We start from the raw sequence: 12,184 nt of genomic DNA, 5'->3' as shown, positions 1-12,184 counted from the left end.
ATATTTTTGTGCATGACGTATAGGCAGTGCTATGAGGAGCGTATTAAAAATTCATACCAGCACAGAGCGGCGTTTTCTAGGCAGCAGTTGGGAGAAAAAAAAAAAAAAAAAAAGCTTGCACATCGCGCACAGCAACGTTTGCAGGAAGCAACTCATCTGATAGGTTTCATCTGAGCCGAGAGCGGCAAAGATGAGATCTAGGTGGTGCGGCGTGGAGATGGGCTTGGTGTGGGACGCCACCTCCTTCCCCCTCCTCCTGCCAAGCCTAAAGGCACGACCGCGGAGGGCTGCTTCGAGAGCTGTCACGAGCAAGGATTACTCAAAGCAGACGTGCCAGAAAAGCAACTGGAGCTGAGACGTAAAGCCTGTCTCCTGCCGCCCCCGCTTGCCGCTGCTGGTGTCTGAAGGCCTTTAGCACGGAGGAAGAGCAACAAGGGGGGGACGGGAATTTGGGGTAGGAGAGCAAACGAGCAGTGGGCTGTGAGAGACATGCAGAGGGGTGCAGTTGGGGCACGGTGTGGAGCGAGGGGGACGGCAGCGTGTAGGGACAGCTTGTTTTTGGCCGTCCCGYGCCCGTGTCGTGAAGCGCGGCTGTTTTACCTCCGAGGCCCCGAGTGGGCTGAAGGGAGAGAAGGATGCGAGCAGCGCTGGGACCGGGCTCCTGCTCGCCTGCCGTTTGCTGGCTGTCCTAGCAGAGCCCCCAGCCGGGCAGTGGGAATGACGGCACGAAGATGACACATACCGTCGGGCTGATGCTGTGCAGATGTGTTCTCCTGGCAGCTCGGAGAGAAACGAGTCGGTCTGGGAGGTCTGGGCGAAGCCTGTCACCCCGAGCCCTTCCTGCAGATCATCGGCAGCGTGAGTGGGAAACTTTGTGCTCCTTAGCGTGTCCCGGGCAGTGGGAGCCACGTAGGAAATGCACAGAAGGTGAATGGCYCGGGTGGGTTTTTCCCCCAGCGTGCAAAACCCTCCTCTCTGTTAGACAGCCAAGCAGGCTTCCAGCTGGGGCCGTGTGGCTGCCAGCATGGAGCAACCCAACGCTCCTGCAAGTACTTGCTTTTCCTGCCGTCGGCTTCCCTCCTAACCCTCCGGTTCGTCATGGGTACTTCCTAAAGGCCAGAGGCGCACACGCTTTGCAGCGTGCRTGAGTCTCGTTGCTGGCGTGGGCTCCGAGGGGGGCATCCCGCCCCGAATCGCGATATATCGAGGATGGAAAGGATAAGGGGCCTGACTCTGCGTGCCCACAGCTTGCGTACCTGTGCAAAYGGAGATGCGCCAAAGAAGCATCTTCTAAAACATCTGACATCTGTTTGCAGGTGCTTTTAGCCAGGCCTGGTGGGATACGTTCTCCTATCAACTGAACTGGGGCCTAGATGCATCTAAAAACCTGGCCTTGGTCAGCAAGGCTCCGGCATAAAAGTGCCTTTGCAAACAGGGCTCGTGCTCCTAAATCAGCTAAGCAATTGCAGCGATGCAAACTCATCCCCGGAAGCTGGGACTGTTCTTCAAAAACTCCCCTGTGTTACTCTCCAGCCTTAAGACAAAGTAACTGGGGTTTTGATTAGTGGCTTCTGTGTAAACTAAGGTCTTAATGTTAAAACAAAGCTGCTCTGAGAGTAGGAAAAGCTTCGTGTTTTGTCTGTGCGCTATTGCGGGGCGACCTTTTAGAGGCAGCAGGCAGAACTGAGGTTTCCAGTAAAACTTGTGACATGCTCATGAAGGAATGTGCTATCAAAATACAGACTGGCTGGCTAAAACGCACGGGGCAGGACAAGCGCTGCAAACATAAGCTGCGTTTAGACTTATGGTTAAACCAAGCAAGCGCTACCCCGTGCCAGGGACTTAGGTTTTTCTTTTGTATCGGTGAAATGCTTCATTTGATCTTCACTCTCCGATCCCGCCTCAGCCCCGACGACTTTTATTTCTCATCTCCTGCAGTTTAAATAATTTTGGAATAGAAACGTGAGGTTTGCTGAAGCCTCCAAGAGATTCTGAGCCTGAAGAGTTGCCTCCAAGCGTTGTCGCAGTGCTGGTTTGGTGTTAGAGCCCTGAAGACTGCCTATTGCGATGGAGTTTGCACTATTTAGCAGTGATACAGCGTCCGGTTTAGGTAGGTATGCCTGGCTCATCCCTGCGATGAGCTTGTGCAGCACAGACTACCTTTTGCAAAGGCAAGAGAACCAGAGGCTGTGATGGGAAGGCAGTGGGACGCAGTGAAAATCCCCTGAATGGGAGGACCAGGAGTTGAAAGGATGCACAGCTGAGCTTTTGCCCGYGTCAGCACGAATCCGATAAGGCACCGCGTGAGCCGAGTTCCCTGTATCCATTGATTTAACAAGCTGCTGGCAGGATCAGACAGCGCTCCTGTCTCCTGTGGAACAACCTGTTTGCGCTGGGGCGCGACTGCGATTCACGCCCTGGCTGGAGGGGGATGTTGAGGAAAGTCTTTTGGGGAGCGGCAAGCGTGTCCGCAGGAGAGCGGAGCGGGGCTGGAGAGGGTGTGGAAGGGGCAGGGGGCAGAGCGAGGCGAGCTTCATCCCTGGGTAATTCCCTTAASGTAAAGCTGTACAGAAAAGGGCAGCCGATTGAAGGGCTCTGGGAAGGGGCCTGCCTGCAAGTCAGGCGCCTGTTTTACCCTGCAGCAACCTTCTCTGCATGGGAAATCTCCCTCTGAGGATCCTTGAAGTGGGGAGAKGAAGATGGGAATGAAGGCTCAAGCAGACAGGCTGGTCTTTCTGCACTTCTGCAAGATCTGATGGATATTAGCCCTGACTTTAAAGTGCATAGGGGTGCACTGATTTCGTTTTCAGCCTGGACTTTGAAACCTGGGAATCACTGGGATGTGGACCCGGGGCTCTSTGGTGGACGTGTTTGCTGGGACGTGGTGTCGCTCTTGATGCGTGACAGCTCACGTAATTGAGGATGCCGCCTTGCAGAGTCGATTTTGAATTGCAAATACCATCACGATTCTTCCGTTTTGGGGAGATGTGTCTGGGTGGCTTAAAGGCTGTTCTGCCACGTCAGGTTGGAGCGTGGGTGTGAGAGGAGGGTATACATTCAAAGCAAACGTGAATTCGGAGCGAGAGCTATGGGGGCGAACTGGAATTGCTGGCTCCAGAGACGGGGTGTCTCTCCGGAGCGAGTGCGTGTGTGTGTGTGTTCCCCACCAAGCCCTCCCCTCTGCTGTGATGGTACCAAACTCTGTCTTCTGAGCRCTTAAGAAAGAGCAAGGGCTTTCAGACCTGCTTTCTTTATGAAAACGGGAAGAGAAGTGGTGGGGGAGAGAGGAGGAGGCGTTGACATTTGGGGGTCCCACGAATGACGGGGCTGCCTGTCGGCTGCACCACCACCGGCCGGGCTGGGCAGCACTTCTTGGAAGTGTGATTTCTTTTTGGATTTCCTTGGGGTGCCTGGCAATCCCAGCAGAAAGCTGGGAGCCTGTTTTCCGATGCTGAACAGCAGAACGGTTTATCCTGAGAGCCTTTTACAAGAGGGGAGTCCAAGGACTGACTGTCATGGGGGTTTTAGAAGAAAGCTCATGTTGGCCACTTGATCGGTGGGTACAGAGTCCTCCCGGGCTGAACCTGTGGCTGCAACCTGCTTGCAGCTGGCTGGCTGGCTGCCTCCGTGGAGCAAGTCGCTGATGGAGCCGGCACAAACCAGGCATGGCGTGACACCTCYGCCTGGGGCTGCTCAGCACCTCCGTGGGCAGCCTCGGCAGAGGAAACGAGCCCTTGCTCGGCATGGATGCTGCCATCCCTTGTTACTGTCAAGAGCAGACCCCATCTGCCGGGTTGGTGTCAAGAGAGACCTCTGGTGCTGCTGGGTGGCCTAAGCCATGGTTGGACCTGTGCCGGGGAGGTGGCATGTCGATGGTTGGGGAAACTGCCCTGCTGCAGACTGTCAGGTTTGGAAGCGGAGCAGGGAGGAAATTTGAGTTGCTGTGAGCCAGCTGGCTGGTCCTYGGAGCTGGGCACATCTCGGGTGATGTTGTCCTCGGAGCTGACGCAGCTCGTTTAGCGGAGGGAGAACATGTGCCGCAAGAGCCCCCCTGCTGCTCCTGGCCCGCAGGGTGGCATYGCTTCGGGAAGGGAAGAGCTGACGGCTGGGAGCTGGGATTTGCGGGCTCAGCGGAGTGTCGTGTGGCCTGCGGCCCTGATGGGAAGCGGTAGCAGTCCCACGGCAGCTGTGGCAAGCCCACCCAGGACAAGGGCAGGTAGGGAATCCTCTCGCGTGTTTTTAGCTGCTCTTAAATACTGTTCTGGCAGCTGAAAACCATGGAGAAGGAGGTGCCCTGTGGCTGGCCAGCCGTTGCAGAGCAGCAGGGTCTCCCCAGCTCCTGGGTAGCTCCCAGAGGGGCAGCTCGGGAATCGCTGTACTGGAGTCGATGGCCAACCAGCTGCATGAAGCAGGGTTGCTTGGGGATGGGACAGGAGATAACAGGAGGGTTTAGAGGACATGTACATTTGTCCGTGGCTGGATCGAGGTCCTTGTTAGACTTTCTTAGAAGAAATGCACTTAAAGCGATGCAAAAAAGCATGTCTGTGGCAGTGCTGTCAAGRCATCCACTCCTTGGCTCATGCCAAGGAAGGTGTTTTTGTCAGGGTCCTTGTAGCATCCGTCTACTTGAGCTGAAGGACAGCTGCTTTTTGGGTAGCCTTGTGGGCGTGGATGGCCATAGCACACAGATGTGGATAACGAAGCTTGTGTATATACAGCTTTCTCTATCTGTCTACCAGTTATTCTGCTGATATTGTGGATCAACTTCTTCCCTTTCATGGAGCTTGAAGGTAAATTTCTGGATCCCATCTGCCCCCATATCCTAATTAAAACACCTACTCCTAAAGCCTCCATCTCATTAGGCTCAGTCCCAGACGCTGTGAATCGCAGYGCGTCCCTGAGGAGCTCTCAAGTCCGTCTGCAGTGATACAAAGCAGAGATGGAAAGGATGGCAGATGTTGCTTTTGTTTGGAGCAGCGTGTCTCCAAGCTGAAATCACCAGGACGTTCGCCATGGTTACGCGGATGAGACCTGCTYGGGTTGCAGGACCAGCGAGCCCTCTTAAGCTGCTCGCTTGCATCGGCCACGGGTGTTTGCTTGGCGGGGGGGAGAAGGCACGCTGAAAGGATGCGTCCGGCAAAAACTGCCTTCCTGGCGCTTGAGCATTTTCATTCTGTTTCCTCTTATTCCCAGGAGAACTGCTGAGTCAGCCAAGACCGGAGGGACTGACGGAGATCATCTGTCCCAAGAACGGCAGCGAGCGAGTTAACGTGGCCTTGGTTTACCCCCCCACTCCCACTGTCGTCAGCCCGTGTTCCAAGTGAGCTCCGAAAGCAGACCCCCACCCCCTGTCAGTACGCACCGGACAGCCTACGTAAAACAAGCCCTCGCTAAGCGGTTTTTTTTTTTTTTGAAAAGCAGCAGCCACGCGGCCTGGGGACAGTTCTAATTATTTGCGGATGTAGACGGCCCGCTCRAAGGATGAGAGGTACGGTGGAGTGGGACGAGCCGTTGCCTGAGCTGCACTGGGGCAGATGCTTAGCAGGCAGGGGAGATCGGGAGATGATACAGGCACGGACAGGTTTAGGTAGCAAGGGGCCTCTGAAGGCCACCCTCACAGCTGGGTCAGGTTGCTTGGGACCTCATCCCGGTGAGGGCTGATGATCCCCAAGGGTACCACCATCTCTCTGGGCCGTCTTAGACTTGCACTGTTCTCCTAGGGCAGAATTTTTTTTTCCTTCTATCCCGTGGGAGTTTCCTGTAGTACAACTTGGCTTTCATTGCCATGAAGATGCACTGCTGGCTCGTATGCAATGTGTTGTCCATCAGACCACAAGCCAGCTGGCCCTCAGCCTGCAGTGCATGGGGTTGTTGTGTTCCAGGTACGGGGCTGTGTGCTTGTCCTTGTTAAACTTCACAGTGTTTGCTGTTGGCCCCATCCTCCAGCCTGGTGAGGTCCCCCTGGACGGCAGCTACATATCAGTAGCCGCTGTGTCCTTTCCTCCACAGAGCGAGTCTGTGCTCAGAGAACAGATCCATGTTGTGGTGGGAACCAACGTGGAACAGGGCTCTCAAAAACGAGCAGCGCCTCAGCTCGCTGATGCACGGCGTTCCCTGCAGAACGGGAGCGGTGTCCCGGACACGGCCCGCTCTCCTTGGAGTGGTGCAAGGGGGCTTGGCAGGGAGCTTGGAGGAGCGAGCCCGGTGTCTTGCTGGTGGCTGGCGCTGTGCGGCACCCRGATGCCTGTGACTTCGCTTTGGTGTCCGAGAGTAGCTTTGGATACTGTCCTCTCTGTTCAGTCCCCTCCTGCCCCAAAATAAGCTTGTTCTGTGCTGGCAGGAAACCTGCATTCTAGAAAAGGACTACTTTGGTTTAAGGACCTCGCCCTCCCTATTTAGCAGTCAAAAGAAGCCCTATAAAAACCCTGCTGCTCGTGCTACATCACTGTTTCTCTGTCCTTTCCCCTTCCAGATAAATTGGCAGTGCTGGTGCCGAAGGTTTTCCACCGGGCGGAATGTGGCTGATGCTCTACAGCGCTCCTATCTTCTCTGGTTGCAGAGCTGCATGCTGACAGGGATCAACGGGACTCTGGACTCTGAATCGCCGCAGGGGACGGCTCCCAGGGGGGGCCTTGGGGCTGGAGCGGACGCAGTCGCCTGGAGGCTGGGGATGACGAGGCACAAAGCGAAACGGCTGCTCCGGATGGCGGGGCCGCTGGCCGGAGGGGAAGCACTGGGGATAGAGGATTCTGTGGACCCACTGATCGCATGTTAAAAACCCATTTGGATCTCACGATGAATATAAAAGTGTTCTTGGTACCATTTCATTCGGACCTGCTTGGAGGAAAGTCTCTTGAAATGAGCTGTAGCGGCATTCCCTGGATTTGTTCCTGGACAAGTGAGTGCGGCAGTTGGCCAAGGCTGTGGAAGGGGGCGGGGGGGGGGTGGTTTGGTGCCATGAAGCCTTTAAAACGGCTCCGCTGCAAAACGGCTGGCTGCGTCCCGCACGGCACCCTTAGGTGGTGGCCTGGGAAGTGGGATGAGAAGCGGGCCGGGAAGTATATCCCGCCGCGTGCGTTCCCAGGAGGCTCGCGCGCCCGGAGGTGCCGTGATGGGGCAGGGACGGAAGGAGGGCAGACAGCGGGTACCTGCCGTTTCTTGCTTGTCCCTAGCCCCCAGCAGCCCCAGCCTGAGCGCCGGCACCACGGTGGTGGCTTCTGCCCTGCTTGAGGGCTTCTAAGACGTCGCTGGCAGCTCGTGCCCTGCGGCTGAGCCCCGGTGGTTGGACTGCACGCGCTCTGCTCCATGYGAACCTCGGGTTCAGTGTAAATCGGCCCCGTGCTGTTGGGGTGCCACGGGGTGCTGGCTGAAACGGGAGCGGGGAGAGCTTCGCTGGAGGTGTCTCCGTGTGTCCAGCACCCTCTGCAGGCTGGTGCCGAGGGAGCGGGGCCCCGGCTGGAGGAGCAGACACGCTGCTTTAGGAAGGGCAGCGCGGGCCTGCGTTTGGYGGGGGGAAAGCCCTGGATGAGGCTGGGGAGCCAGGACACTTCCCAGATAGGGAAAGATGGGGCAAAGTTCCCCCGATCTCTGTGAGCAGAGCCGCTTCTGCTGTATGCAGGCGTTTCCAGAGCCAGGATCCCTGYGTCGGACCCTGGAGGTCCGAGAGATGAGGGACTTAAAAACGCTTGCTTAATGTGCAGCTCTTAGTCCCTGGGGCTGCGACGGAGCCACCCTGGAGGGAGGCGAGATACTTCCGAACAGGGAAGTGGTGCTAGGCAGCTCCTCTCGTCTCGAGTCTTGCTGCCTGGGAGTCGTGGAGAGCCCCGATAGAGTTAGAGCTTATGCTGGAGCGTTCCCTGCTGTCGCGCCTCAAGTCTGGAGGCCTCCTCCTCCTCTCTCCACTCCTACTCACCTCTCTTTCCATCCCCACAGGAAGAAACTAGTGATTTGTCGCTGTGACGTTGCGTGGAGTAAAGAAACCACAAACTGGCATCCTTTTCCAGCCAGAGGCCTGTTTGCCGGTGCGCCCACCTGGTCCGAGATACGTGAGCGCGGAAGGAGYGAGAGGACAGAGCGGGCACCTCGCCGCCTGCTCCTTGGGACCGCAGCCCTCTTCTCGGAGCGCACCGCCTCGGCAGGAGCACRGCGTTTCCTGGGCTCCGCAGGCGTTCGGTTCTCCGTGCGCGCTGAATGAAGCCGTTACGCTGGGAGCGTGGCCGTATGGAGCTCAGTCGTGTCTTTGGGTCTATTTAATATGAAACGGGGATCGCTTATCCGCCCACTGTTCAGTAACTAGTGTAACTGCGTTTTCATCTGTTGTTGTTTTTTTTTTTTAAATATGCAAAAGCCATTTAATTTTCTATGCAGTCCAAAAACGTCTCCCATTTGCAACTGCCAGGCRGGAGATGTGCAGGAGAGCCATGCCGAGTGGCTGCTGGGTCTTTGGGTTTTGCTGTCGCTCCCTTTTAAGGATGCATCTCGGAGTCCTCCACACAGAGCATCCCCCTTGCTGAGCTCCTGCCTCTCGGACCTCGCTTAGCAGCTCCCAAGGCGCTCTTATCTCTCCATGGTGTTACAGTCGCTGGCTATTTATCCTGCCCAACCCCCAAAAGACAAAACCCGAGTGCAACAAAACTGGTATATAGGGAATTTGAGGCAGTGCACGGTAGGGCTAGCTGGAAAAGACTGCTGATTTGGCTTTGGAGTCCGATGCCAAAGCACTTGAGCTCCAGGGATAGGAGCCCTATGCGGGGTTTGGGGTTAGTGTGTTTTTTGTTTGTTTGTTTGTTTTGAGGATCTGTCATTATTCACGAGTCAAGCCACAAGGAAAGAGGACTTGAAGGCAGTGGCCTAAGAGCAGAGATGCCTGAATCCAGAGCACYGCATTCACACTCCTCCTGTGCTTGTCCCTCTTTGGAGACCTGCTGAACTGTTGGACGCCACCAGGGCCTCTGTGGAGCACCCTGCAGCCTTTACTGCAAGTACGTTATGAGGAGGGCAGGAAGGACTGGGACATCGCTCGTCTCSCTCTGGAGCTGGCAGTGAATTTAACTCCTTTTAAATAGGAGGAAAATCTCCTGGCAGTAGATGCTTCCTCTGCTTAAGAGAACTGCGCTGGATTTTGCTTATCGGTTTGCAGACCCTCTCGCTTGCCGGCCGGTTTATCTCCTGCCGAAACTGGTGGAGGCGAGTTTGAGAGCGGAGCCAGCAAGCCGCTTTGCCCTGCAGGGCTTTYCAGCACCCGCAGCGCGTCCTGCAGCACCTCATGTTGTGCTCTGAAGCAGAACCTGGGATTGAAACCTGCGTCCATCCAAGTGAAACTCCCAGGACGGCAGCTTTGCCTACTGCTGGGTCTGTGCAACGCACGAGGAGTTGAGTGTCCTGGAGTAACGCACAAATCTGAAGTAGAACAAGAGCCTGAAGGGTGATCCTGCATATCCAGCCTGTCTTAAGACTTGGAGATCTCGGAGACCTCTGGCAATTGCAGAGGGCCCTCTGTGATGGGACACCTCTGCTTCAACTGTGCTAAAGGCCAGAGAGTCGTAGAAATAAGCTTGGCTCCAACATGCTACGAGGCCAGGACTGGTCTTATTAGTCTCCTTCCAGGGTGACGCTGTTTCTTCCACATTCTGCCTCTGCTCTGAGCTTGGGGTTTCGGCTTTCAAGTTAAACAGAAATAGAAACTGGAACGGGATTAAACCTGCCTTGCAGTCTCTAAAATCAGCAAGAGGAGACTGTGGGCCTCAGAAGCAGAAGTCATCTCCCTTCCAGCATCCCGCTGGTATGGTCTCATGGTGGCTGTGGAAAACTCAGTAGTGCRTTTGGGTGCTGCTTTCCCAGGAATCCGAGATGTGCTCAGCTGTGCTGTAGCACCAGAGAGCTTGTATCGGCCCCCTGTTCCCTTCCCCTTCCTTCCTTCGAGCYGGTTAAAGTTTGCCAGAGCAGTAGGGGCCCCTCACTGCAAGGCAGCAGATGCAGTCGTGTTAAAGGGAACTGCGAGAAATGGTATTTAGGAGCTCGCTAAGCGAGGTGGAAACCCTCCAGGTCTCTCCCGCGGAGCCGGAYGCCAGAGCTCAGCTGCCCCATGCCCACCGGAACGGGATCCCGGGCCGGCATCCGTGGAGCGGCGGRGTGGCCGGAGGGAGACCCTGCGCTCCGGCAAGCACAAGAGGAGCTGCCCCTTAGCGCAGCGGGGAGGCGAGCAGGTGGGCCTCAGCGCGTAGCGCTCATCGCACGCTTCTCGGCTCAGCTCACGGACTGTAACCGCAGGTATTCGTATAATCGACGTAGCCGGGCAGGACTCTGCACGCGCGCACCCGCACGCCCAGGCATACACGYGCCACGTACACCCACACGTTCTTGCCAAAACAACTGAAAATAAAAGTGATCTCAAGGAGAGGCCTGGCTGCTCGATTCGTTTTGCCTGCTCTGGTGCCCCCTTGGGCCCTGGCCCTGCCTTTGGAAGGGCCCGGGACTGACTGTAGCTTTCATTTTATTTATTTATTATTTGTTATTTATTTATTTATTTTTGAGCGTGACGGTGCCTCTGCCCTGGGCTGTGGCGCAGAAAGGGGCTTGCAGGCACCGGGCCCCGCAGGGCCGTGGCACGGCCGCGTAAGCCGGCAGCGCTGGCGGGGAAGCGTGCGATCCCCATGCTGCGGTCTGCACCTGTGCGCCCAGCGTGTCCCATGTGCCTGACCGGTTATCCAGGATCCTCCCTGTGCAGCCGGGGCTCAGCTAAACCTCCCGGGGTCGGGTTGAAGCTCTCCCAGTGCTGCTGCAAGGGGAGTCGCTGCCCCTCTCGTTCTGGGGCTGGGGCCTGGTGCGTTCCTGCTCCCGTTGCTCTGACGCCGGGCCTGGCCATCAGCCTTGCTTCATGAACAACAGGAGTGTTTGCTCTCCCTCCTGCAGGCTCCTGGCAGTAGGTTGGGCTCTGTAAATGGCATTTGGAAACAATTTTTGGCTTCCTCGGTGAACGTGCCCTGTCTTGCCTGGAGACGGGGCCTGGCTGATGCTCCTGGAACATGATGCTGTTCTCTGTGCTGGTGGCTAATGCAGAGAAGCCTCTTGTGTGGGCTTTCTGTCTGGGTGGTTTTCCTTGGTTCTGTAGCTGGGTAGGTGGATTTTACTCCCCTTTCCTCATTCTCTCCCAGGTTTCAATTGCTCAAACCCACGCTCCTGTAAGCACCAAAATGTGTGTTCCCGGGAGGTCTGGCCAGGATCACAGAGGACAACAGACRCCGGTGAACAAGCCCTCCTTATGTCTTTGGGGTTCCCCTTGGTTGGTGACAACTAGTGTTTGGACAGGCCTTGTGAACCTGCCAGGAGTCGGTGGCTCTTACAGGGTGGCCCTTTGCATTGGGGTCTGGTCGACTTCAGGCTCCATCTGCCTGAGGCCTGGCTGCTGCCCTGGTTGGGTTTCCTTGTGCATTCGAATCCCAGGTGTGTTTTCTGGCAGGGCTAGGGGATAGACATGGGGCCGCCTTGCTGCCATCCACCTTCTACGAGGAGGACCTAAAGATCCTACCCGCTCTTCAGATGTTGGAGTGGCAGCTGGTCACAAAGATCTACCTGGTCTTCTTTCCCAATCTGTCCCTATCTCCTAAAACAGCAACTGCATAACATCACCTGTTCACCCTCCTCTTCTCATGTTCTCCACTGTTAAATGTAGGAAATTTGTGTACCAGGGGAGGAGCATTTGTGTCATTGGTGAGGCACAAAGGGAAAGAGCGATAATCAATACCAGAATGCTAATAATGCGGTGATCGGGGCCTCCCCTCCCGTATCTGGCACGTCAGTTGCTGGAGAAACCCCAGAGAGCAGTGACTGTAGTAACTGGCATTTATTTGCTGGCCATGAGACCCCTGGACCCAGCCACAAACTCTCAGATCCTGTGGGATCGAGCCCCGATCTCCCGGGAGAAGCCTAGCGAGCGCTTGTTTGCAGCGGGGCTGCTGGCTTTCCCCAGCCGCGTCTCCTTTCCCGAACCCAGGRGCCAGAGCTTTCGGGAGCGTCCTTAGCAAGTGACTTGGGGATGTCATCGGGAGATTTGGCACAAACGGGCCTGTTCGGGGCTGAGAGCGGAGCCGCTTTTTTCCGCTGCCTGTCAATCATCGCCCACCCCACCGGTTTGGCCGCTTCTGCCCAAAAACCCCCCAAGACGTTCGCGCCCCTTCTCGGCGCG

The 12,184-nt window shown here is 56.3% G+C and overlaps 1 protein-coding gene across 2 annotated transcripts in view; it reads left to right on the top strand.

Moving 5' to 3' along the window:
- Positions 1-10,398, top strand: part of MFHAS1 (malignant fibrous histiocytoma amplified sequence 1) — a 30,334-nt gene extending 19,936 nt beyond the window's left edge. Inside the window, exons 2-4 of one of the 2 annotated variants that reach the window (XM_026082111.1) lie at positions 5,194-5,488; positions 6,473-6,898; positions 7,933-10,398. In XM_026082111.1, coding sequence (XP_025937896.1) covers positions 5,194-5,324 — 131 coding nt within the window. In that variant the 3' untranslated portion in view covers positions 5,325-5,488; positions 6,473-6,898; positions 7,933-10,398. The remainder of the gene's footprint in view (positions 1-5,193; positions 5,489-6,472; positions 6,899-7,932) is intronic. The other variant, XM_026082110.1, reaches the window with a different exon arrangement.
- The last annotated feature ends 1,786 nt before the right edge of the window (positions 10,399-12,184 follow it).

Source organism: Apteryx rowi, unplaced genomic scaffold (genome assembly GCF_003343035.1).
Source record: "Apteryx rowi isolate R43461 unplaced genomic scaffold, aptRow1 scaffold_567, whole genome shotgun sequence".
Classification (NCBI taxonomy): Eukaryota; Metazoa; Chordata; class Aves; order Apterygiformes; family Apterygidae; genus Apteryx; species Apteryx rowi.
The sequence above is the reverse complement of the archived record's forward strand: the minus strand, read 5'-3'. Positions and strand labels throughout refer to the sequence as shown.